The 27,987-nt window shown below is 37.6% G+C and overlaps 1 protein-coding gene across 10 annotated transcripts in view; it reads right to left on the reverse strand.

Moving 5' to 3' along the window:
• kcnip4 (Kv channel interacting protein 4) overlaps nucleotides 1-27,987 on the reverse strand; it is a 211,250-nt gene that overhangs the window by 6,948 nt on the left and 176,315 nt on the right. For 7 of the 10 annotated variants that reach the window (XM_017713955.2, XM_017713953.2, XM_017713950.2 and 4 more), the window contains 2 exons: nucleotides 17,097-17,221; nucleotides 1,237-1,306 (listed from right to left, as the gene is read on the reverse strand). In XM_017713955.2, the coding sequence (XP_017569444.1) occupies nucleotides 1,237-1,306; nucleotides 17,097-17,221 (195 nt within the window). Of the gene's footprint in view, nucleotides 1-1,236; nucleotides 1,307-17,096; nucleotides 17,222-22,529; nucleotides 22,632-27,987 lie in introns of all 10 variants that reach the window. The other 3 variants (XM_037534748.1, XM_037534747.1, XM_037534746.1) reach the window with 1 other exon arrangement.

Below are 27,987 nucleotides of genomic sequence, written 5' to 3' on the forward strand. Positions count from 1 at the left end.
TTTTATTTGCCATTGTTGAAACATGTCAAATCCCCAAAGGTTTTGTCACTGGAGAACTGCAAATCCCAGAATTACTTCAACCCGTTACTCTGACTAGCTGTCACAGGGCTTAATAGACAACAGTGAACTACAACAGCAGCCACTTTCACTGCAAAATTTATACCCAAAAGCCATTAATCACTGTATATACATCTTTCACCAAGGATGTGACTGAGGAAGTCTTTGGTAGTTATTTCTTCTAAATATTTCCTTACAGTGCTGGTCAGAGATGAAAAAGAGATGAAAAATACTTGAGGGATTCGGATTTTGTTGCTATACATAAGTACTATTTTGGAAGATTTATACTTCACTCAAATATTATTAAAATGAAATACTTGCACTTTTAATTACAGTTCCCAAAAACAAAATACACAGTAACGCTTTATAACAAGATTACCCTTATAAAGGGTTTATAAAGAATTTAATTATTAATTGAGCCATGAACAATTTAAAAATCCTGAATAAACAATTATAACAAATAAAAAAATTACAATAACATTGATCTATTACCTGCCAAATACTGAGCCCACGTTTATCTACACTGTTAAATCTCAGATTTTGCTCTTCTGAGGTCACTCAATAACACAACCTGATGCTGTGGTATCCACAGAAAATATTATCAGATGATATTCACTTTTGCATTAATACAGTTACTGAGCCCTTGAAGTCCGAGTACTGCTAGTCTATGCTAAAACAATAACTTAGAAACCTAACATTAAAGTTCTGGTCTGTTTTCCTCTCTTAAAATTACACCAAAGTGAAACTTTGATAATACTGTAAACATTAACAAACAGATTTACAGAAAGGAAATGTATCATTATGTGCTATATTTGTTTTTTTATGTGTTGTGTGCTACATTTTTCACTTAAAAACCAACAAAAAACATGGTGTTCCAACTTTTGTAAACAACTATCAAAACAATCTGAAGCATGCAGCAGATTACAGCCAAGTTTCTGTAATCAATCATGTTGAAAATTCATATTGTGTGAAAACTGGTATAGAACCTAGGGAACGCAGCAATACTGATTTACTGCTTTCTTTTCTTGTAAATTATTGCCACTCTGACTACATGCAGCAACACCGTAATGCACTACCTTTATGGCATTCTTTAAACCGGCAAGCACAGTGCAGTAAGTCAACTGAACATGAATGTGTATGTGAGGGAAAATGGTAGGTAATATCTGTAAATGTACTGACCTCCTTGTGGGAAGAACTGAGAGTAAATGTCCTTAAATGTGTCTTCATTGACCACACCACTTGGACATTCCTGTAAGAAAGGAAAGTGTTACTTCAATATGTAGCATTATCTTCAAAAACAGATTCCTTTAAAGTGTCATATTATAGAAAGGTCTGTTATGAATGATATTACGGTCAATATTACAAAAAGCTTGGCATGAACAGTTTCATGTAATGACCTCTTTTCCAAACCCCTTTCAGAACAGCTAAAATGTGTCTCACTTTGGAAAATGTGAATTACTAATAACACATCATTTTTATACGTGAGGACAATGTACTATAAACCACATATGAGCAATAATGGGATCTCGTTCCACAGTGCTACTTCCACAAGGACTGAAGAAGCCATTGTTGTCTAGAGGCTTTATTCATGTTTCACAGTGTTGTGAGAGATGATTTTTCTTCATTGAATCATTATAGCTGATTCAGCGGCCATAATGAATGGCGAGCCTCACCCCTGATTTATAGCAAGAGCACTCGAATGGAATTTACCCAAGTGCTTAACAGATAAGGTAGGCTCAGTAGAGCATCATTAATATAAAGGAAGAGAAAATACCAGCAAAGCCATAAGAACACTGGGGTTTCAGAAGAAATTCACTTGACTTTCAATAGCCCGTAAAGGTTATATTTGTACTGCTTTTTGTATTGATATGTTAATGCATGTCAGCTGGCACGTAAAAAAAAAACAAACAAAAAAAACATACTTATAGGAAATCTCATACTGTGAGGGCATTTTAATATTCTTCAACAGGGGATTTCAATAGCCACAGGCCAACACAGTTCTATTTTATTCAATTACCATGTTTTCTTTCTCCATACATCTTTGACATACATACACAGCTGTATGCAAAGTTTGGGGACCTCTGGTCAAATTGCATATTGATATTTTTAGTGGAAAGAAATGAACACAAGCAAATTATTTTATGAAATATGTCATTTTTTTCTGTGAAGGTTAATGCTTACTTAGAAAAAACAAAATTATAAAAAGTACTTGTGGCATATGCAAAAGTTTGGACACTAAGTCAGCACAGCATATTGTGGTGAAAAGGTTGTTTTTACTTCAGTGTACAACACCACCTGATTCCAAAATGCCTCTGCTTTTCTGCTTAAAAGATGTTTACTGAACTTTAAACACTGACTTTTGTGAGGAAGTTGCAGGGAAGGTTTCCTTCTGATGACTCTCCCATGTAGATGCAAGCAACTCTACACATGAGAACAGTGTGTCAGCCAAACCTTCCGACAGGCCCTGTGCTGTCATATGGGGATTTTGCTTTGCCTTTCTGGCCTACATACAAGCAGCTCTATCTGAGAGTTTTCTTTTCTTAATTTACACACTTCCCCTGCCATTTCTTAATGAAATTTTAGACAACTGGAAGTGTTGATATTTTTATAGCATTTCCCTGCTTTGTGGGCATCAATTAGCTTCCTTTTCAGGTCCTCTGGAATTGTCAACTGATTATTCCTGAAAGGGTATCAAACTTTGGCACATGCCACAACTACTATTAATTTTTAACTATTTAAGTTAATCAAGTAATTGCATTAACATTTGCAGAAAAAAATACAAGAACATAAATGCAAAAGAAAATATTTTAAATATGTAATTGCATAACGGTTATATTTCTTTCAATAAAAATAAAGACAAACAGCATTATTGGTTGGTTTAGTGTAGTGGTTAACACCTCTGCCTTCTACAGTCGAGACTGGGGTTCAATCCCCCACCTGGGTAAGCACCCTACACTATACCAATAAGAGTCCTTGGGCAAGGCTTCTAACACTACCTTCGCCTACCTCTGTAAAAATGGTCAAACTGTAAGTCGCTCTGGACAATCTGCCGAATGCCGTAAATATAATTATTTAACTGGTGAATAAATCTTAGGTAAGCGAGCAAGTCAGATCCATGAGGTGTTTCGTAACTAAAAACAGATTTTCCAAACAATGGCTTGTAGCTTAATTCAATATTAACAGCTTTATTTTGCATTAAGCATAGAGTTCCATCTAAAATCACTGATATACACTATATTGCCAAGAGTATTCACTCAATGATCCAAATCATTGAATTTAGGTGTTCCAATCACTTCAATGGCCACAGGGTTAAAAAACCAAGCACCTAGGCCTGCAGACTGCTTCTACAAACATTTGTAAAAGAATGGGTCGCTCTTTGGAGCTTAGTGAATTCCAGCGTGGTACCATGATAGGATACCACCTGTGCAAGTCCAGTCGTGAAATTTCTTCATTACTAAATATTCCACAGTCAACTGTCAGTGGTATTATAACAAATTGGAAGCCACGTAATATGAGAGCACGGGGTCAGTGGATACTGAGGCGCATAGTGCACAGAGGTCGCCAACTTTCTGCAGAGTCGATTGCTACAGACCTCCAAACTTCATGTGGCCTTCAGATTAGCTCAGGACCAGTGTGTAAGTAGTTTCATGGAATGGGTTTCCATGGCCGAGCAGCTGCTTCCAAGCCTTACATCACCAAGCACAATGCAAAACGTTGAATGCAGTGGTGTAAAGCGCCACTTTTTTTTTTTTTGTTTGGTGTGAAAGAACTTGACTGGCCTGCACAGAGTCCTGACCTCACCTTTGGGCTGAATTAGAGCGGATACTGCGAGCCAAGCCTTCTAGTCCAACATCAGTGTCTGACCTCACAAATGCGCTTCTAGAACAATGGTCAAAAATTCTCATAAACACACTCCTAAACCTTGTGGAAATGCTCCCGAGTGGCGCAACTGTCTAAGCATTGGCCCCTTTGATCAGGAGATCATGAGTTCGATCTCCTGGTGATGGAGCTGTCCATAGCCGGGAGTACAAGAGAGCACAATTAATCTTGCTCTCTCTGGGTGGGTAGCATGGCCCCCCTTCTCCTCCCATCACTCAATGCGATGCTAGTCAGTGCAGGCGTCTGTTAGCTGACGTAACAGATCTGGCGGTTGGTGCTTTCTTCCGAGCGTGTTCGACTGTTCCATGACGTCACATGAGCAGCAGTTCGAAAAGGAGCAGTGGTTGGTTTTACATCCTGTGCTAGCCTTCACCCTCCTAGCATTGGTACTATCAAGTGATAGGGGGAGTCCTAAGTAGCGGGTGGAATTGGGGAGAAAATCGGGTGAAAAGAAAAAAAAAACTTGTAGAAAACCTTCAAAGAAGAGCTGAAGCTGTTATAGCTGCAATGGGTGGCCCAAGATCACATTATACACTATGGATTAAGAATGGGGTCTCACTCAAGTTCATATGTGAGTGAAGCCATACGAGCAAATAGTTTGGGAAATGTGTGTGTGTGTGTGTGTGTGTGTGTGTGTGTGTGTGTGTGTGTGTGTGTGTGTGTATATATATATATATATATATATATATATATATATATATAAACTCTTTAAACTGACTACTCAACAGGGGGGAAAAAGAAAAGGACCTCTCTAGTTTAATTACATTAGTATGTAAAGTCTGGTTTATCAAAAGGGTTTCTAGTAGGAGTATCACTGTAAGATGATCACTGTTCAAATACAACACTTAAGGAAAATTGAGCATTACTGGCTTTTATTGGTACTTTATATTGATGCCCTCTCTCAAAACACCAGCAAAGACCAAATCTAATCAAAGAGCATTATACTTATACTGGTTTTCAAAAAAATAAATAAATAAAATTATGAACACAGAAATGATCTCAAAAGAAGTCTAATTACACACCAGGGACAGACTTTGCACAAGCATTAGTGTCTCCATTATCAGACTGAAGCAGTAGGAACAGTAAGTAGCTCCAATTCATTTTCCACCACAGAGCAACTGGAAACTCTAGAGTCTCATAAGGAATACAGGACAATGGGCTTCACAGATAATAGAATATTTTAAAGTCCTGATCTTTTTCAAAGTCCGTCTAGGCACTATTCATTGAGTCTTACCTGGGAGTTTATGCAAGAGCACAGTGTGGAGCTCAGGTGAGCTTGAAAGTGAAGTTATTATAGCACAGCTCCTGGTTTTTAGGGCAAGGTAAACAACCCAATTACAGCATTCCCTCTGGTTGTGTACAGAATAGCTGGACGAAGGCCAAAGGATGCAGAAAGCAGTGGACAATGTGTGAAGGCTCTTTAAACTTTAGACTTATATAGCCTTTAGTACCAACAAAGTGCTAGCATTTGGCATTAATACAGACTTAAGGAAACCAGTATTGCCTGTAAGATACGTATTACTTCAACCATAAAATTATTCTGTTAAGACACTTATAGATGTGGGGACTGAACTGAACCAACAGTCAAATGGCATGTCAAATATCTCTTTGCCATAAAGGAATACTCCTATTGGAATATTGCTATATATAAAGGAACACAGCACCGAATCAAAGAAAGATTTACTACAATTGCCAATTAAGTGAGATGTCACAAATGGTTAAATGTCAGAAAATGTGCCTTGCTCAGCTAGAAGATGGACATAAGTAAACAGTCTCATTATTAGTTTTTTATTTGTATGTTGTCTTTAGCTTTTTCTTTTTAAACCTGTGGCCATGCTTGTTAAACAAATAAAGCCATTCTGCAGCCTTCCATGAACAGAATGCATTCTTTTGCAAGATCATGTGGTTACATAAAAAAAAAAATAAATAAATAAAATAAAATAAAATAAAAACATACAAAGATAAGCCTTAGCTGTTTATTTGACCAAGGAGCTAATTTATAGGCTGTAAACGCATGACTTATTAAACCTTTTTGCAAAAACTACCAAAACCATATTGATGACCAAACCATAAACAAGAACAAAGTTAGCTTGCAAGTTTCTGATTTAAGCCTTCTGCATGATGTTACCTTATTAACATCTGAAACAGGTAAACGAAAATAGTCGTATCTACTAAGAGGATTTGCTGCCTGCAAGTTATGAACAGCTCTCTCAGTATTCAGTTCTTTTTCTGAACTGGCATTCACATCACTTGTCTGCCACTGCAACCCCTTCACAATAAAACTGTCAGTTGGTGATGGTTACAGACCATGATTAGACGATAGCATATTGCACATGATCTCATAAGCCTAATCTATCTGCTACATCTGTAATATACAGTTAGCACTGGCAATAAATTCCCTCTACTTACAAATAAACAACTTGTTGCTGAAGCATACAATATAAGTATAATATAAGTGCCTTTTGAGAAGTTTTAGTTATTTTCTTTAAGTACAGGGAAAAGGGTTCAAATTACTGTCCGTGGTGAGGAACAAATGCACAAAATGAATTAGCTGAAAAATTCCCTTAATTTGCCAACTCTTGTTGCCACAATTAAAACACTTGACAAATTGTTAGTAAACATTCATTTTAATGATTGCTATTCTTCATTTCAGATTACCTGAATTCTAATACTATGGTACATGAGAACCTCTACTGTGGAGGCAATGTGAATGTTTAGTAATAAACTTTTAATGAACACTTATTGAGAATCATGAATCAAAGCACTGATTCTGCTTTTACTTTGAGACGCGAGCAGATGTGATTGCCTGAACTTGAAATGAACTTCATCTGCTACAGTCCCTGTGTGTATTATACTCCAGTTCACAGATGAGGCCAATATCATCAAGCAGTGCTGCAGAACTCAGTCTTAAAATAACTAAGTGTTTGTTCAAAGTTCTGGACAATTGCTTGAGCGTCTGGCCCTGTGCTTTGGCACTATGAGATTTACAGAGCAACAGAAAAAGGTAGGAGTGTGTGTGTGTGTGTGTGTGTGTGTGTGTGTGTGTGTGTGTGTGTGTGTGTGTGTGTGTGCTTGCGTGTGTGTTGGTTTAGCTGATACCTGAGAAAACATTCGGTTCATCTGTGTTCCCACTTGGGATATGAAGTTAGAAGTTAAGCAGGCCATGGAGACCCAACTTTTCCTGCACTCTGTTCTAAATCAGACTTTTACCCAAGAAGGGTATTTATCCCATGACAATACTGCTTTATTCTGAAAAAGACTAGAAGCTAACTAAGAAGCTCATGGTGCCAAGAAACTTCAAGCTGCATTGGCAGATCTATTGTGAAGCAGGAGGTAGCTGCTGGTATCCCAATGGGCTAACCTAAGTTAACATTGTACCTCTGGAGCCCGGAAATGTAATGACTAACGTAATAATTTTAATTCGGTACGATGTCATTATACTGCACAAAACCCCTAAAATAGGCAAGGAAATATGCAAAAAAAAGTCACTCACTCATTACAGGCCACCAAGTCTAGGCAAATCATTCCTCACATGTTGTGCACATACACAATCTTCTGTATTCATTATTAAACTTGTGGTTCTGAATTATTTTAATTCACTTGATCCCATTCATCACTATGATGGCCCTGTATGCAAACCAAAGAAAGAACTTAAGTATTTGTTTATCCATATCCTCTGGGCTAACTGTTATTACAACTTATATTTTGGTAAGTGCTATGAATTATTCTGCTTAATTGAGTACTACAAAACTATCATGTAAGTCACGTAGCTATAAGAGTGAACCCCTAAAGTTTAAAGTGTGTCCCTCATGTGTGGCGTTTTCATATCAGATCATGGCTGTACATTCTTTCAAGTCAATGTAGAAATAAAGAAGAAAATGTTTGAAAGTTGTTTTAAATATATTACACTGATTTAGAAACAGTAAAGAAGTTTGAAAACATTTATAATTAGTGCATCAGGCACAGCTCTGACTCCTTTAATGATCCGGTCTCTGATCTAAATGCCAGATCAAAGGAAACTCTGGACACCAATCAAACTGAAGAAAATCTCATGAATGAATGTGGAAATATGCCAGCTTTAGAGGAACTGTCGTAAACCAGAGCACATTTAGATAAAATCTAGGTGACAATTTTCATAGCTATGCTGATGACACAATTTCCATTCCTTCTAAAAATCAAGACTTGGTTTACAAGCTTACCAGCTGTGTGTAGATCTCATTGGATTTCGACAACTAAATTAGGAAGCTAGGTCCTTTAACTTCATATACCAAAGCTGAAGTACAAAATCTGGGTGTAATCTTAGACTCTGAGCTATGCTTTATCCTGCATATGAATGCAGTTACTTAAGTAGCTTATTATTTGAGAAATAATATTTAAAGTTCAGCCTCGTCAATCTCAGAGTGACGCAGATAAACTTGCTTGCTAAGAAAACATTCCATTCTCTACAGTGCATCCTAACAAAAAAACAAACAAACAAAAGCTCACATACTACTGTTTTGAAAGAACTGCACTGGCAGCCTGTATCTTTCAGGACAGACTTGAAAGTTCTGCTACTAACATTTAAGGCTCAAAAAGAGCTAACATCCGCACACCTGGGCTCTTAGATCTGTAGACACTGGCCTTTTGCAAATGCCTTCCATAAAATACAGAAAACTTGAAAAGGCCTCTCAGTTATTATGCCATTAAATTGTGGAACTCAATTCCACCTTTTATTAAACAGTCAAGTTGAATGAACAAGTAAGAAACAATTAAAAACATCTCTAACTTGGCATTTAATTAAAATAAAGTGTTTTTGGAATTTATCTTTTTAATTTGGGCAGTGTCATTGCCTTTATAACTTTAAATTAGCACTCTTCATCAGCTTTCTGCAAAGCAATTTGAGCTGCTACCAATATGAAAAGTGCTCCATAAATAGTTATTATGATTATTATTATTATTATTATTACTGTTAAGGTTGCTACAACAGGATAAGGGGTTAGGGTCATCTTGGGAGCAGAAGATTTTAGATACTGGCAAAAGATTGTCATAAATTCAGTGCTGTGGAATCTAATCTACAAAGCTGTGAAACTAAAGTTATTTTAAGAGCACAGTTCATCAGAACAGAAACAGCGCAATATTAAATGAGCTGTGTCATATTGTAAATGTCCAGTGCATCATAAATCCGTTTCATAAAACACCAGGAAAATCAGAGAGTTACTAAACAGAAAGATCCCTGTGAGATCAAGAAATGCAGTATTTATGTATAAAACAGACCAACCCAAGATGTTTAAAATATGGTTGAGTGAGAAATCAAACTGACACTTTCACCCTCTAACACAGATGTAGCTGACAGGACAAGATATACCTGGTGTCCAAAGTTTGCTTCTTTAGTTTTACAGCTAAGCTACAGCTTAGCTATGAGGCCAGTGTATTTACCAAGTAATGGAAGTCTGCATCTCTTAAAATCTGTTTGGGTGGCACAGACTACTGACTATAATAATAATGATGCCTATTATTTGTATCACTGTGAACCTGAAATTCAAATAGTCTCCTGAGCTACAACGTGTTCAATAATCAGAGATTATTTATTTATTTAATTTTCAATCAAAATCAGCAGTTATGTGTAATTCATGTCTTCTCCACTGTGAGAAGACAACTCAGCATTACAAGTCTGAAAGGAAGTGTAGCTGTTATTGAAAAAATATCCCTACTGATTTTTTTAGGGGTGGAAGCTGCACTAAAGGCAAAGCATGGACTCCTTTAAATAAAGGAAAAATGTATTATATTTAGTTGTTAAGGATTCTGCATAATTTATTGTTAAACATATTACAGCTTTGCATTACTGTTTCAAAGTTTGAAGAAATATATGATTCCAATATGGCTGCAGCACTAGTAGCTGTTACTTATTCTTGTCCAGATTTCAAGAAGACAAAAGCCCAGTGCTGAATATCTGTAGAATTTGTCTTCACTGTGAGAGGACAGTTGAAAGGAGGTCTAAAAGGATGTATAGCTGTTTAAAGAAAAACAAGGAAATGGACAAAGAAAATAAGCTATAAAAAGAAAATCAAACCAACTTCCAAGACTGACCTTTGGAGGTGTGGAAAAATGTGGAGGTGTAGAAAAGTAATGGAAGCTGTAATAAAGGCAATTGGATTAAATACTTAAACGTATTATATTCATTTGGTGAGAACTCTGTTAAATATGTTCCTGCTTTTTTCCTGACACTGTTACACAATTGACTGGAGGTCAACTCTGTAAAAAGACAAACCTATAAAACTGTAAAAGCTTCAGAATGTACACTATATTGCCAAAAGTATTCACTCAACCGTCCAAACCATTGAATTCAGGTGTTCCAAACACTTCCATGGCCACAGTTGTATAAAACCAAGTACCTAGGCCTGCAGACTCCTTCTACAAACATTTGGGAATGAGTGGGTCGCTCTCAGGAGCTCAGTGAATTCCAGTGTGGTACTGTGATAGGATACAACCTGTGCGACAAGTCCAGTAACACTAAACATTCCACAGTCAACTGTCAGTGGTATTACAACAAAGTGGAAGCGATTGGGAACGACAGCAACTCAGGCCATGTAAAATGACAGAGCAGAGTCAGCGGATGCTGAGGCGCATAGTGCATAGAGGTCGCCAACTTTCTGCAAAGTCAATCGTTACAGGCCTCTAAACTTAATGCGGCCTTCAGATTAGCTCAAGAACAGCGTAGAAAGCTTCACTGAATGGGTTTCCATGCCTGAGCAGCTGCATCCAAGCCTTACATCACCAAGTGCAATACAAAGCATTGAATGCAATGGTGTAAAGCACCACTACTGGACTCTAGAGCAGTGGAGATGTGTTCTCTGGAGTGACAAATCACGCTTCTCTGTCTGGCAATCTGATGGATGAGCCTGGGTTTGGCGGTTGCCAGGAGAACGGTACTTGCCTAAATGCATTATACCAAGTGTAAAGTTTGGTGGAGGGGAGATTATGGTGTGGGGTTGTTTTTCAGGAGTTTGGCTCGGCCCCTTAGTTCCAGTGAAAGGAACTCTTAATGCCTCAGCAGACCAAGAGATTTTGGACAATTTCACGCTCCCAACCTTGTGGGAACAGTTTGGGGACGGCCCATTCCTGTTCCAACATGACTGCGCACCAGTGCACAAAGCAAGGTCCATAAAGACATGGATGAATGAGTTTGGTATGGAAGAACTTGACTGGCCTGCACAGAGACCTGACCTCAACCTGATAGAACACCTTTGGGATGAATTTGAGCAAAGACTGCGAACAGGTTTTTGTCCAACATCAGTGTCTGACCTCACAAATGTGCTTCTGGAAGAATGGGCAAAATTTCCCATAAACACACTCCTAAACCTTCTTCTTCCCAGAAGAGTTGAAGCTGTTTTGGGTGGGCTGATATCATTCATTTTAAACTCTATGGATTAAGTTTTCAGTCCTGGGCAAGTTAATAAGTGGTACATAAGGCCATTTAGTCCTGAAAAGAGCATTGCTAACTTAGAGAATAACAGTAAGTCAGCAGGACAGAAAAAATAAAACTGACAGAAAATTGACACTGGCAATAACTTAACCTGGTTAACATACTTATCAGTATAGTAATACAGAATAATGTAATACAAAATACAGAAATAAAGGTGAAGTCACATGGAGGCCAATGGACACCTGGTGATAGTTTTCTGGATACAAATTAAAATAAATTACACTATCAAGACAGACTCTCCACTGACAGCAAAAAAACATTGTGGCTATATTAAGTACAATCAAAATATTTTATTCTACTGAGGATTTGTGAATAAGGTCTCATTTCAACATAAACTTGTTGCAGTTATGACTTGAAATGTTCAAATTTACTTAATTGAGCAAAATACAGTTCCAAAACAGTAACAACTACAAATTTGTGTAAAATAAACCAAAAAGAAAACTGAACTGAATTGTGACATTAAAACTGAAAAGAAAATTAAAATTAAAATGACATACATCTACAGTAGTGTGATATTTTTCACATTTTGAAGTTTCACAATGTTTTACAATATCACATTAAGCAACCTTTTAAAATCAGGTCATGAAAATTAAAGGAAAAATTCTAAAGAAATATGCATACCACCACTCACAACAAAATATAATACTTCAGTATTTAATGTGTCCAGGCTTTGCCTTTATTACAGCTTCCATTCTTTTCAGACTTTGTTTTTTAAAGAAATCTGTAGGGATATTTATCCCAATTTCCAAAGTTCAGCTAGAAGTTGGTTGCATTTTTTGCTTCTCACAAAACAAGTAATCTCAAACACATTTTTTAACATTGGGGTGGTCAGTTCATTGTTCTGAGAATACAAGCAGCTTCTTTCATATGCAATTTTCTTGTTTTTCATCCATTCCCTTTTCTCAGTAACAGCTTCCTTATGCTAATGGATTATCTTGTGTGAAATTTTCTCATACACATCTCCTGAAAAATTAATATCGTGTACATTATGGTTGTTTTGACTGGAAATTAAATAAATGAGTGGAATGTGACTTTTGCACAGTACTGTATATGGATTACTGGATGCACAGAAGCACTTCTCATAAGTTTCATATGTAGTATGTAAGCATTAGCACATAATACATGCAGTTTTCTGTGAGGGTAAATAGCTTAATCTGAGCATTATTACACAAACATTTTTTCTAAAAATGGAAAATATGAATGAGAAGTCAGTAAAAGTTCTGCACAGAAATTTACGTAGCTATTGTCGAACAAGGGAGAAACTCATTCAATTTTTTGAAATAGCTCAGCTAGCTCTCCATTTCCAAAGCTAGTTCTATTAGTGAGTGTTTTTCTGCAAAACAACCAAATATCCCTGCTCTTCTTTTTTTAATCATGCTTCAATGACATTTTCCAAGTCTGAGGGTATATAAAGGCCATTTTCAGATCCCACAAGTAATGTACTGCTATGATTGATGAGTACAACAATAAACCACACAGCATTTATCATTCTATCATCAATCATACTTTATCATACTATAAAGGTTCATCTTCAGCGGTATCCTGAGAATGAAACTACATAATCTTCAAATTAGATTGTACTATAGTATGTAAATAAACACTACACAACAGCTTACGGTGACTAATCTAACACACAACTCTGACATAAAGGGGCTGTGTCTGAGGGACTTTGTTGTTGTACTGAGCGCTGGATAATTAAATGGGAATGTTTTGTGTAGCTGTCATCCTCTGGCTCTTGTGCACACAGGATGAGACAGAGTCAAAGTAATTACCATCTAAAGAGATCCTGCTTTTCCACAATGCCATCAAGTACTTCAGCTGCCTACCAGTCAAGAGTTCTATTAACATCTTTTAGACTGGAGGGGCAACATAAGGTTCATTACAGCTTCTAAATAAACAGAGTGTAATTAAAAGTATTTTTCTGTCTAGTCATCCATGATCATTCAATAATTAGCTTACATAGTAACAGCGGAGTGTCTTGAAATGAAGTTATGTTTACAATTTTAATATGGCCACAGCACTAGAGGCAATAACTACCATGGTAGGTTTTAGGTAAAAGTGATATCATGTAATGCTTTAGAGAGACGTATTGCTTACAAACCTTTGAAAAGTTTGAAAACAGACAAATGACCAAAAAGAAGCTGCCCACAAGGATAAATACAACTACTGCCTGCATGAATGTAATCAAGGTTGAAGGGAACTTATTCTTGTCCAGAACTAAAGAAACCAAAAGTCTGAATATCTGAATATTCAGAATATCTCAGACTCTTCCATAACTCAAATTTTCTATTTGGCAAAGTATTTTTTCAAAAGGTGGCTGCTTTCAGATTGTTATTGTTTCAGCAGTTTCATTCAAAATACCAAATTGCCTTTGTACACTTCAGAGCTCATGATCCCATTACTGAACACAAGCTCACCAACACCACTGTAAGAAAAACAGCTCCAGACTTTGATGTTTCCACCGCTGTGCTTTACAGTACTGTTAGTGGTGTCTGGTTAGAGCTCTTCTTTCTCTTTGGGCTCACCCAAACAACATTTTACAGGTTTTCAATACTCGTTGGTATTTCTGAATGAGTATATGAATAGCAGCAGTAATTGCGATACAAAGGCTCAGTTGAACTTAGTCAGAGCTGAGCTGAAAATACCTTGTACACTTCCAAAATAATTTTTGTCTGTGTGGACAGCAAGCATCTTTTTGAAAATGCAGAAATTTGTGGATTAAGATGTAGCACGGACGTTGTCTTGCTGCATAGTTTCATCTGCCTGAATGGCTGATGACTGGTTTGTTTCTGTGTGATCAGTATATCAGGTTGGATTATGTTTACTTAAATTAGATTTACTTCAGCATTACAATATCAGTCCTCATATGAACTCTTCCTTTTTTTGTTATTTCTCATTTTCATAATACATCTAAACAACTTGTGTGGTTGCATTTGCAGCACACGGTCTTGCACTCCATTTCTAAAGCAACACACACAAATGCAATGTCCTTACCAAGGCATTTATAGTAACAAGTGCTACATGATATTGACATAACTATGCCATAGACATGTCATGGCAGATGTCATATGCTGTCATAAGTGGTTATGGCAGTTTATGTCCAGTAATATAACAGTTTTACCATAACAGTTAATTTTGTCATGACGGACGCAATAACGGCTAAGTAGAGTACACAGCAAAGATTAGCATGTGGCGATCTGTAATGAAACATGTCACATTATGAAACATTATGGCATCTGTCAATGACAATTACTGTGAATGGCAGCTATATTACTGAACAAAATTGGTCAGGACAGCTCATGACAGCATGACACCTGATATGACATGTTTATGGCATGGTCATGTACATACATAGCAAGGATCAATAAAACATTGCCTAATCCAGTTACAAATGAAACATATTCATTTTCAAACCGTTTTTGTGTTCTTGTGTGGACAGAGATAATAGTCATGTGCAGTCTCGCAGAACTAAAATCAGTGGATCCAGGTTTAACCTAGTGTTTAGCGTGTACTATGAAGAGTCAGGTCATGGTGCTGGATACAATGACTCTACATTTCTCAAAAGGTTCAGAGGTTCCAGTTTGCCACTAAATCTCAGGCTCTCTTGAGAAACATACTGAATTATTGCTGTTGCACAAAAAACATCATGGATCTCATGGACACCATTTATGAGGGAAAACGTACAGCGTGACCCTGTCTTCTCACTAGATGAGATGTGGTATCTTTTGATCCAAGTCCAGACTAAGATGTCCAGGACAGAGTGCCAATTCCAAAGACTATAACTGTCATAGAGGTTTTAAAAGCAATACTATATATGGCCCCTCTGCAGAGAGTGTGCCAGCTGCACATTACCCAGTTTCTGTCTTTGTGGTCAGGTTGAAAGCGAGAGAAACACATTCCATCTAAAAAGCCATCTACAAACCTTTAAAGACCACAAGATCACTTAGAGTGAATTGGACAGGTGCCCGATGGACTGCCTGACTAAAAAGAGACGGGCTTTTAGCACTTCATAGAAGCTGTTGTACAAAATGGAGAGCAAAAAGTCACTGAACTACGGCTGGCAATGACAATTACATAATTGAACTTAAGGGCTAAGTACAGGAATATCAGAATGCTCTGAAAAGAAAATCACTTCAATCGTTTTAACTTTGTTGGTGATTCTATGAGGTAAAATTCGATCTAGTGCTAAAAAGTTATGCTGCATTCATGGCAGCTGGGAACTCTATTTTCTTACTTGGAATGCCTATATTCCCACCTTAGAGCATTCACATAACCTCAACTGTATAAGGTTATAAAAAAGTAGGGTCACCGTAAGCTAGCACTTGTTAGGACAATCTAGGACAGAACAGCCTTGTCTTCCAGTATCCTCATTTATTTTGTGGTCTTCTATTCAATATTTGAGTGAATGAAATTCTATATAAAAAAATTTTGCAATGGTCAAAATATTAAAAGCTGAAACATACACTTAGGATCTAAAATGTAACTTTCAATAATTTAAATATCATTTTTTTCTTGCCAGTGAAGAATGCGTCATGTTAGCTTATTATTTGAAGCTGAACAAAATCAAAATTTTAAGGCTGTTCAGCTAAAAAACTGACCAGTACTGCGACAACATACAGAGTTTGTTGAAGAGCATTACATCAAAACAGATTTGGGTTACTTTTTAAGATGCCCTGACTTTTAAACAATGTTTAAATGTAGCTACTTCTTGACTTTCACTCAAGTACAATTCTGGCTCTATGTTTCTGAGTAAAACAGAGTATGGGAATATGTTGGGAGGGCTGTACAAATGGATTTTCTCTATTCTGAAGTATTGCAGAATGCTAATATATAGCCATTATATGCAGGAGTTGCTTCAAGTACAGTCTCAAGGTAAGGTCCCCTACTTTATCTCTCAACAGTGAGATAATGCAGGGCCCATGTGCCAACCTCAAACTTTGCCACTTGACAATTTAGGTCGAGTTAATTGGGTGTTGTTTCATTTCATCACGCACCAGAGGTGACCGAGGACATCATCTCTGCTACAGGGCCACTCTGGAGACCTTTACCTGACCTGATTAGAAGAAAACGTGTGATATCATTTCAGATAGCAGTGTTTGGCATATTTTGAAAGCTTTACCCTTCGATCTTAAATGTTATTTGTTTCCATTAGGAGTGCAAGATTCTAACAGTTTATATGTTACTCATGGTTAATGGAACAATCATCAATCCTATACTGAAGTTACAGAAAATATATATGAATAAGTATAAGATATATGAATAAGTAGCACTTTTAGCTTGTGCACATTCTAAGCCATGCATAGTAAACTATGATTAGGCTTTTCCACTCCTTTCAGCTCACTGAAATGGCTAGCACAGTGGATAACACTACTGCTCCAAAATGAAAAGCAAAGGTTTCATTCCATGCCCAGGTAGGAATGCTACTACTATAACAACATTGGCAAGACTCCTCAAGCTTTACAAAACTCCTCAAACATTAACATACCAATGACCATTGACAAGTATAACCAGTATCTGTTAAATAATATAAAATGCAAAAGCATTTACAATAATCACCCATGCGTAATTTAACTAGGTCATGGCCATGTAAAATCTTGCTAGTGAGATGTTATAGCAATCACATTTGATCAAAACTTCATAAAATGTTCTAGTTCAGTTTATGCTCTTTCTACAGTGAAAAACAGACGTTTTAGCTCACGTTCTTGAAGCCACGGTAGAGGATCTGCAGCTCCTTGCGAGAGAAGCGTGTCTGAGCCTCCAGCTGCTCCAGACCCTCAGGCCGGTGACGCACTGCCGACAGCTCCAGCTCATCTTCAACACTGTCTGTGGAAAACAACCACATGCACCCAAGTAAATCATATTAACATTTAACTCTTGACCACTGTTTATCAACTAAGAATCAGCTCAGATGGATCTATCAACAAGCTTGTGGTCTCAATACAACTAATAAAAATAACAGAAGTAGATAGATTTCATTATCATTGGAGCCTATAACAATCCCTGTGTGTTTACAGGTATAGTCTTCATTAGCAAAGGGACACATCTGACACCCAGCATCTGTATTGGGCCTATACTAGACATCACTGCAATGGCACTTCATGTCCACTTATTTATCTCTGCTACTGTACTGAATAAGTGCCTCCAATATATCACCCTACACATGTCACTTTATACGTCACTTTATACATTACCAGTATTAATAATAATAATAATACATTTTATTTCATGGCGCCTTTCAAAAACCCAAGGTCACCTTACAAAACAGGAAAAAGCAACAATAATAATAAATGTGAATCAACAATCATTTGAATACGTCAAAGTAAAACAACACTAAAAGATTAAGATTAATATGTATACCTTCTACCTCGGACTCATGCTGCTGTGTTTCATGCTGCTGTTATTAGCACCTTCTATTTATTGTTCATTGTTACTTTTGGGAGTTAACTGGGACCTTGAGTACACTATATCGTTCCACCTCATGTACCACATGTGATGTGAATGACAATAAAGCACTAGATCAGATATCTGAGGAAAAAATTAATTTGTGCTGATTCTGTAACAGCTCTAATCTGAAACAAAGGATTGCTTGTAGCACAAAATAAAAAAAAAATATATTTTTTGAACATCAGTTTTGTATCCAAGTTTTCTGTTATTTCTGTATCAGTATTAAGAAAAAGCAGCATCATGCCAATCCCTAGTATTTTTTTATGTATTTGGCACTGCGTTTGTAAAGACATTAAGTTACATTATGCTAGATTCATCACATAAACACAAACAAAACACAGGAGACACATAGCACTGTGCAAAGGTTTAAGCACTTGAGGAAATATCTAAAACGCTATTTACCTTGGGCGAGGTTTGCTCAGAAAGACACTAATTACCAATCAATACAAATAAACAATATGTAGTGATTTTATGCATGTCAGTTTATTCATGTAACCACTTCCAAATCTCTCCTGTATTATTTGTATCATCCAGTTCCTGTTTGGGCTAATCAACAGAAGTTGCGCTGTTGACTTTACACAGATTTATACTGAATTCTAATACAGTATATTATTAATATAAATACAATTCTAAGTGATTGTTACAACACATTTATTACTGCATGAAAATCTTCACTTATTCTAATGATGTGATGTTTTAGGCATACAGCAAAAACACACTTATTACCCAGATAAATAATTTTAAACAATCTGTTTAAGTGCCTAAGACTTTCACACAGTATTTCATATCCTTGACATTCATCAATCTGAACACTCCATGTACAAATCTGTCTAACTAATCTAAGTACTGGGGGTCAATTACACTGGTACACAAAAGCAGCTCACAGTCAGTAGTGCTCTTATTACAGCATACATCTTAGTGCAAGATTAGATTTGCTTCAAATCCTTTATGATTATTAAAGCAGTTTTATGACAAAGTCATATGAATGCCAGGAGTTTATTATTGTGACTAACATCAAAGATGCTGGCAAAATTTATGAGCAACCATTACATATGCATAAAGCACAGTGATGGGTGTAAACAGGATCTTTTTTGTCTCACTGTTCCAAATACTACATCTCTCCTCCACATCCGCTGTGCCTAACTGTCTCCATATCCCATTAGACAACTGATAAAAGCTAAAATGAGTTCAGAGCAAAGAAACCAGCACCCTTCAGCTCCTCTTAGAGCTGATAATCCAGGGCTTTTGGTGTCTGCTGGGGCACTGAACCATTGTAAATATCTCCAGACAAGTGAGGTTTGTCATGGACATGAGTTGCAGTTCTAAAATGTTATGGATTGAGCCACATTCAAAACTGTTGTACAAATACATGGTTTGGGCAAATGTCAGACCACCTTTATCATTTAATTTTCATTCAAAACCATAAGCACAAAAAAGAGCAAATTTAAAAAAAAATAAAAATTAATAGTTTACAATACTGGGTTTTGAAAATTGGACAACCTAACAGCCATGCAAGACCTAGCAGACCACCAAAATAATCATCATCAGATAAAAAGTACTCATGTAAAATTTTTATCTCGAAGAGAAACTCAAGCTCAGATCTAAAAAAAAAAATCCACAGGTGTTTTTGTCCATCTGTGAGGAGATAACAGAGTCTAACAGCATGTGTAACTGTGAAGAAGCAGCTATGGAGAAAAGTAAAGACAAAAAAGAATTTCTGCAAATCAAAGAGGCTGCTGGTCTTCTCAAAACAATCGACTGACCACCCCAGAGTGCAGACCTCAACACCACTCAATGTGTTTGGGATTACTCTGATTGAGAGAAGCAGAAATGCACTCAAATTTTAAGTCTGAACTTCAGATGTGTGGAAAAATATCCCTGTAGATTTCTTTGAAAAACAAAGAGAGTCTGTTGTAAAGAATGGAAGCATAATAAAGGCAAAGGATAGATATAATAAATGTTAGACATGATATTAGGCAGAATATTTATTTGTTGATGGTTGTATTATTTTTGTTTTAATATATTTTTCTCTGATGGAACAAGGGTATTTTAATATACATAATGACAATTTTGAGTGAAAACTAAATAAATGAAAAGTGGTTTCTTTTGCACAGTACTGTGGACACAACTACAAACAAATACTAGAACAGTTAATGATTTTATTTACTTAAAATAATTGAACTTTTTATTTTTTTAAATAGTTCCACCATCTATCATGATTTTGTATTAACACTATTATGCACATTGTGCTGTTCATTCTCTGGTTTGTGGTTGGAGTTATGAAAGCTTGGCATGTTTTCACCTAGTCCAGCTGGATGTTCAGCTGGTCAGCTACCTTCACCACTTTTAGAATCACAAGAAATTAACTAATTACCATCAAAGGCCAGCTTACACCATCTGAAACCAGCTACCAAAAAAGCCAGTTTTTGCTGAATTTGCAAGAAGGGTGAAATAATTTTGGTTCCCTAAACTAGTGTTAAACTGCATCGCTTGGCAGAAAAATTGTTTACTGCAAATAGTATTAATAATCATGGCTAGTGATGCATAACAGCACCCCTTAATTGTGCTGAATCACTGTGATGCACATTTGTGGGTTATTGCTATAGTTTGGATGCCAGTTAAAATGTTCTAAACCTCTCTAGTAACATTTTCTCTTCAAGTAAAGTGACAGATACAGAAACTGGGCTTTACTGGCTCTGCCAATGCAGCTTAAAAGAATTCTGAAATAAAATCTATTCTTGCTTCTGTTGACAGAAAGACAATATGCAGTACTATTTGGTTGGGCTGTAACAAGACACCAGAGCACTGCAAAGCATTGATCTGAACACAACCGACTCAATCAGATTGATTCAAAATGTGATGAAATTAAATATAGCTCTTCTGAACTCAGCTTTGTGTTTTGTTATCAACTGCATCTGGTTTATTCTACGAATTCAGCATAAATGACAAGCACAATTTTTAGTAATCGTATTGAACAAACTGAACTGTACAGAATCTTGGCCTAAACAGAATCATTACGATCTTGTTGACTCAAATTCAAAAATGTAATTCTCTCCATTTGTAAAGTACTGGAAAATATTTGACTTTAACTGTATAATATTTTACTTTATCTAAAGCTAAATCCAGCACTAAGTTAGGTTTTCAGCTTAACATATACATATCAAGTAATATAAATATTTCACTAGAAAGAACAGGAAAAAGGATCCAATGTCCAGGAAAATGAGTGCTGACCACTGAATTGCTGCCTTTTGGTATAAAAGTTTGATTATTGTACGATAGCCTGAGCAGGAGGACGTGGGCCACTGTGTGTCAAGGAGATTACTGAAACTCTTGATGCAAGGAAAACTAATGGCTCATGTTTGACCTCATGATGTATCCCATCATAGGCTGGGGCAGACAGGCAGAACAGACCAATCAGAAACATCAAAACAGAGGCTTTACCCATTTACGAACTACCTTTTCATCATGCTGTGAAGGAACAAAGCAATTAGGCCTGGTTAATATGTCATTATAGCACAGCAACAGACCATAAATTACTGAGCCAAAATTTTTAACCTATCCATGTTCTGCCCACAATGTGTTCACGTGTAGCGACCACTTGCTTCTGGGAAGATTAAGCATTGTTCCCTGTTTTCACCATTTGTAGGTAATGGTTCTCACTGTGGTTTGCAAGAGAAATGGCCCCCTTTCCTTTCCAGACCAGGGTTATTATAGATTTCAAATTCATTATTTTAGTAATTCATTAGTTTTACTTTAGTTTTTCCATAGTGGTTTTGGATTTCAGCTCAGTTCCAGTTAATCTTAAGTGAACAAGAAGTATAAAAATAAAATAATATTCTTGGCTTAGTTTTTATTTTCTGAAAAGTTAATTTTACTTTAGTTTTTACTTCATTCTCTCATCCATGCATTGAAAAAAAATTTTTTTTCAGAAATTCCATAGATACATTGTACAACAATGTCCAGTTAGCATAGCACTTTAAACTAGAAACTCAATGTTACGTAGCAGCTCTAATACATTTTTTTTTTCCAAAGTTCTATAAATTTGTCCAATCTAGCAACAGTTGCTATGAAAGAACACATCGTGGGGAGAGCTTCAATTTTATTTTAAAACAGCATAGATACATCATATTAATTCAAACATGAAAGCCTGCAGAATGCCAAGATGGGCTATAATTCATTCAAAAGCTTCTTATAAACTAATGCCAGACTCTGCTAACTGTTTACTATTCTACTCCAAACAACATCTTGTCCTAGTGTCAACATCAGTACTGATGTTAAGAATTTGTTACTTGATAAAATCAATGAAATGTGATAAGAGAAAGGCTTCAAAATGAATAATATCACTTCGTCACCAAGTCCACTGATATCCAGCCTGTTTAAAAACACAGACACTGCTGAGGAGTGGAACAGAGGAAATCAGCAGTCTGGAGCGATAAGATCCAAACCAACACTGTATAATATAAACTGGAGAGTCAGTGCAGCAGGTACACCGAGTATGGACATGTCCTGGACCTTCTATCAGGGTAAAAAATAGAGAGCAAGAGAGCGAGAGAATATCAGAACAGGTAGAGATAGATGGAAATGAGGCTATGGAGAAATACAGAAAGAGACTCAAAGGGAATTGGCATCAGAACAGTGCAGTGAGAGGAGATGTGAGATTTTGAGAATGTTTCCAGGGAGAACTTGCTTTGGATACTGGCAGACGGCTTTTTGGCAGCAGAGCACAGGAAGAGCTTCCGGAGACGTGCGCCGACTCCCCGCCTGTTGCCGTTCTGAGGGCAGGCGTAACCTAGGAGATACAGTATGAGCATCACCACAGACATCGGTGTGTCCAACGAGACATAAGGTTGAAAGCATGCACAACAGTTGGATCCGGAGCACAGACGGCTGGAGATGCATTGCGAAGTTTCCATTGAGGGTGGATGTGCTTTTGGTTAATAATGGGTTGATGAATGAGTGTCTCAGTTGCAGAGAAAATGTGATGTTAGTTGAGACATTAAAGAAAATATGAGCTACTACTTGATCAGGGTAAACATCTCACACTTTGAGAGCTTTTATAATGCTTCTGACCAGGGTTAGGCAGTAACAGTAACATGGCATCTCACAGTACTTGAAAATTGTGATTTTCTGAAAACTGGTTCTTTGACATCACTGTGCCTTTCTTTTACAGTTGCAAATATGACAATGTGACAGCAACTGTTAATGGTTAACAGTGCTAAGGAGAACACTAAGGTAATGTGCTGCGTTAGGGGTAGCTTTCCTAGCAGACTGACCGATCCACACAAACTACAGGACAGGTCTGATTCTGGCAAACTGACACTGCTCTGACATTTAGTTGTCAACAAGCGGGTTTCATTTCTGTAATAGAGGAAAGCTTTATAAAGGCTGATTCAATTTACTGGATTCATATCGAAAATGATTTTGAACTTTCAATCAACACAGAGCTGTCAGCCTAGGACTGAAATTGTAAAAGGTACTGTAAGCGTAACAGTGAAAATCTATAATAACTCATGAGAATTCCTAGAAATAAAGAACAGGGATAGAAAATTAACTGACTACAACTACCAATAAACAGATTCATCCATCAAATAATCCATCATTATTTTTTTGTGATAAATATGATAAATCATAAATTTTATGTACCTTGCCTACAAACATTAACACTCTCCAACTACAATGTGACATTCTCCTTCCGATTTCTGTAAACTGCAGACTAAAGAAAGAGATATTAAGTAGTAAAAAATATGCAGCATTTACACAAAGGAAAAGAACCAAACATATGCACATTTTTTGGCTGTAGTTTTGTAGCTGAATAACACAATGTGAGGAAGCTGAACGAGTCTCCAGGCACTTGTTTGGTCAGTGTTAGTAAGGGAAAGACAGTAATTAGAAACTGGAAAACACATCAGGCTAGCACCTTTGCAATGTCTTGTACCTTGGTTTCGGACACTGAAAAAACAAACCAAGGCATCAATACAGAGGGATTTCCATTTGTGTACAGACATTCTCACTTGTGGAAATGTGTTCGTTAACGCAGCTAAAATAACTATGAAAACGCACGACTAAAGAATTGTCAATCTACTCTGTCTCTGCATCTGATAAACAGAACACTTAACAAGGCTGTAAATCACATTTGTTGGGTGATTTGTCTTAGAAAATAGATTTTTATTTACTTTTTTATTATAAACAAAATTTTTGAAATGTCATGAAAACCAATGTATTTACATAATATGCCTATTCAGCTTATGGCAGGTAAACTCAGCTCAGTCATGCTGAAGCTCCTAAGGAGTCTTTCAGCCTGGACTGCCTTTTGAAAGAGGCACAATACATGAAAGCTAATCAAAACATTAGTTGTTTAAACATCTCATTCTTGAGGGCCTAAAAACAGCAACTGCCTGTTTAATTCTAGGGGATGAAAAGAAGCTGTGAATATGGACCTTTTAAATCAAGGCCGCCTGGCAGTTAGAGTGAGATGCAGAGGCCGCTGTCTAGATCTGGATGGTTAATTGAATGAAATAATAGTAAAGTTTGCTAGACAAGATGGCTGTTCTGTAACACAATAAACATGACAACCAAGCGCTCTTTAACTTTGCTGTGAGCTTGGCTTTGAACGGCATTAATCCTTTCTACTGAGCCTCTGAGGATGTATTCTAATTCTCACAGGTAAAACAAAACCTTGTTTTAAAGCTCTGAAGGGCACACAACTATGGATCAAGCAAAGTAAAGTAGGCTAAAGTCTTAGCATGCTATAGCCCAGAGTTCTAGCACGTGTTGGGGGGGGAGCAGAAATGTGAAGGCATATCTGACCCTGAAGCTTCTCTGAAAAATTCAGCACAAAGCTTTAAAGAGTGGGAGTGGGTGGGAGACAAGCTTTCATATACCGCTAGTCATCCATCATCCACACAAATCTGTGAAACTATCAAGAGTGCTCGGACAGCGAGCAGAAGTTGAGATGGAGTAGATGTACGAGCTCTGTGTATAGTAAACTCTCTTAGGCAGTGAGAGTTTCTGGCAGCTAGGTGAAGCCCTCTGGAGAGCAGATAATTTGAGATCACTCAGATCGTTATTTGGCACCACTGCAAGTCAAACTTGGAAATGCTCACTGCATTGTTTGGCTGGATGGCACCAGCTCTGGTAAGGAATGGAACAGAATGAAAACGTGTGGACAGGTCATGTAAATCAATTTTGAAACCACATATATTGGAGCATTAACAACTTTCTAATTCTCTCACAAAACCTTTTTTTCATTGTTTGCATCTGCTTGTAGCAAATATATTTGCATTTCTTTAAAAGAACAAATAATACACACATATACACACACACACACACACACACACACACACACACACACACACACTGTAACGTGCTGACAGAAAACCAGATGCTTGCAGACGTTTGTGATGGTGGTTTAATGAAAACAACCAATCGAAGCAAAAAGGGGCAAAACACAAAGCGTAGTCAGAGTCCAGGCAAAAAGTCAAAACATGGGTCAAAACAATGAGCAGAAGTACCAAAGGGGAAGGCAAAAGACAATCAAAAACAATGAAGCAAAAGGGTCAAAACACACGGTCAAACAATCAGAATCAGAAAAGAGAACACTCAGTAGTTTCTGGGAAACAATACCTTGCACTGAGACTGACTAAAGCCCAGGCTTTTATACTCTAGACTACCTGTCCTCTGAATAAACACATAGGTGGAAACACTTAAAACTCAGGAGATTAAGAGCGCTGATATGCGCACATGATAGAGTCCAAAGTCACATGGGAATCCACTGAATTCTGGGTAATGCTGTCTTCTCTGAATGTACATCTTGTGTCATTGATTCCCACCAATACTGATTGGATAGCAGTTTGTAGGTACGGGTCTCTCCGGGATGGCCTGAAGTGAAAGATGAATGAGCCCACGTTATCAATGAGGTTCTGAATGGTTGGGGAACATACAGTTTCTCTGGGGATCATTTGTTAGGTACGTGTGTGAGGCAAAGCCTTCTCAATCTCTTCATCTATGCACCACCAGATAGAAGAAATCTTCCCCTCTGGAGGAAGAATTTGCTCAGGGTCCTCATTCTGCAGCAGATTAGTTTCCGTTTGATCTTTCCTAGAAAGTGCATCTGCTTTGGTATTACAAGACCCTGGCCTATAAGTCATACTAAACTTAAAAAGGGGAGAAGAAAAGTGACCATCTAGCTTTTCGGGCATTCAGTCTTTTAGCTGTGCGAAGACATTCCAAGTTCTTGTGGTCAGTTGACATGATGAAAGGGTGGTTGGTGCCCTCCATTCCTCTAGTGCCACCTTAACTACTAATAATTCCCTGTCACCAATCCCATAGTTTCGCTTTGACTGTGACAACTTTTGGGAATAGAATATTAAGGGGTGCAATTTGGCCAGGGATCCATTCCTCTGATATAGTACTGCCCCTACTCCTGTTTCAGATGCGTCTACCTCCACTACGAAGGGCTGTGTGGGATCCGGGTGAATAAAAATGGGGCAGTAGTGAAAGTAGTGAAGGCCCTCTCAGCCTGTTCGTCCCATGCAATCTTTTTTGGGTTTCTTTTTAAAAGAGAGGTCAACAGGGACGCTATGGAATTAAAATTTCAAATAAATCTGTGGTAGAAGTTTGCAAAACCTAAAAACCGCTGCAGCTCCTTTACTGAAGTGGGCTGAGACCATTTGAGCACTACCTCAACCTTGTGATCATCCATTATTATCTCTTGTTGACTAATCGTGTACCCCAAAAAGGAAACTGATTGTAGGTGGAACTCACACTTCTACCCGCTGAGAAACATTATTCTCTAAAAGTAATTTTAGCACAGCACGGACGTGTTGCACGTGGATCTCAAACGAGGGTGAATAGACTAGGATGTCATCTAAATAAGTGATGCTAAATCATCCTAACATGTCCGTGAGGGTGACATTTATGAACACCTGGAACACAGAGAGGGTGATAGAGAGCCTGAATGGCATTACAAGATACTCAATGCCCCCTAGTGGTCAAAAATGCAATCTTCCATACACCCCCTTCCTTCATATTGATTAAATTATAGGCACTACGGAGATCTTATTTGGAGAAATACTGGGCACCTTGGAGGTGTTCAAGCGCTACTGGGACTAACGTTAGGGGGTAAGGATAGGCCTTGGAAATTTGGTTAAGGGCTCTATAGTCTATGCAAGACCGTAGCCCACCATCCTTCTTAATGAAGAAAAAACTAGAGGCGATAGGAGAATTGGACGGTCTGATAAATCCTTGTTCTAGAGCTTCATCTATGTACCCATCTAGGGCTTTTTGTTCTTCCTGTGTTAACGGATACACTCTAGCTTTGGGTAGGACTGGGTCTTCTACAAGCTCCATGGCACAATCATGTGTCCTATGAGGGGGCAACTTTGTCACATTCTGCTGGTTGAAAACTTCTTTTAAATCTATGTATTCCAGGGGTATTTTGAAAGAAGAATCAGAGTTGGGGCTCTCAATGGTGGTAGAACCAAGGAAAATGGATTGGGTAGCAATGCAGTGATTCAGACAATGCTCTGACCAATGTGTAACAGTATGCTGAGTCCAAGAAATAGTAGGGTTATGCTTCTCTAACCATGGGAGCCTTAAGATCATTTCAAAGTCTGATTTTTCAAGCACCAGGAACAACAGCGTTTCAGAATGTAAGGTACTGGTATGCATTTCCAAAGGTATGGTGGCTTGAGAGATGGGTCTCAGCCCCACTGGATCACCATCTACAGCAGTAACTTTCAGGTCTGTTTGGAGGTTCCTGACTCGAATCTAGTTGCTCCACAATCCGGGTATGAATTAAGTTTCCTTCTGCTCCTGAATCAATCAGCACTGAAACAACAAGAGATTTTGGAGTATATCAGCACAGGTAACATCATCAATTTAGAAACCAACCCCTTTGTGGGAACACTCACTACATTAGCACGTGGAGTGAACTCCATGTGCTGTCCAGGGGTTGGCGCCTTGCTTTGTTTTGCTTTGTTGTGGTCTCGAGAGGTAGTCCTGAAGCAGATGACCCGCTTGATTACAGTACAGACAAACGTGATGAGTGATTTGGCACTCTGTCTCTTCTTGTGACAATCATGCAGATTCACATATCATGGGTTCAGGGACCTCGGGGATCTCTCTTAGAATTCTCACATGGGCCA

Source organism: Pygocentrus nattereri, chromosome 2 (genome assembly GCF_015220715.1).
Source record: "Pygocentrus nattereri isolate fPygNat1 chromosome 2, fPygNat1.pri, whole genome shotgun sequence".
NCBI lineage: Eukaryota > Metazoa > Chordata > Actinopteri > Characiformes > Serrasalmidae > Pygocentrus > Pygocentrus nattereri.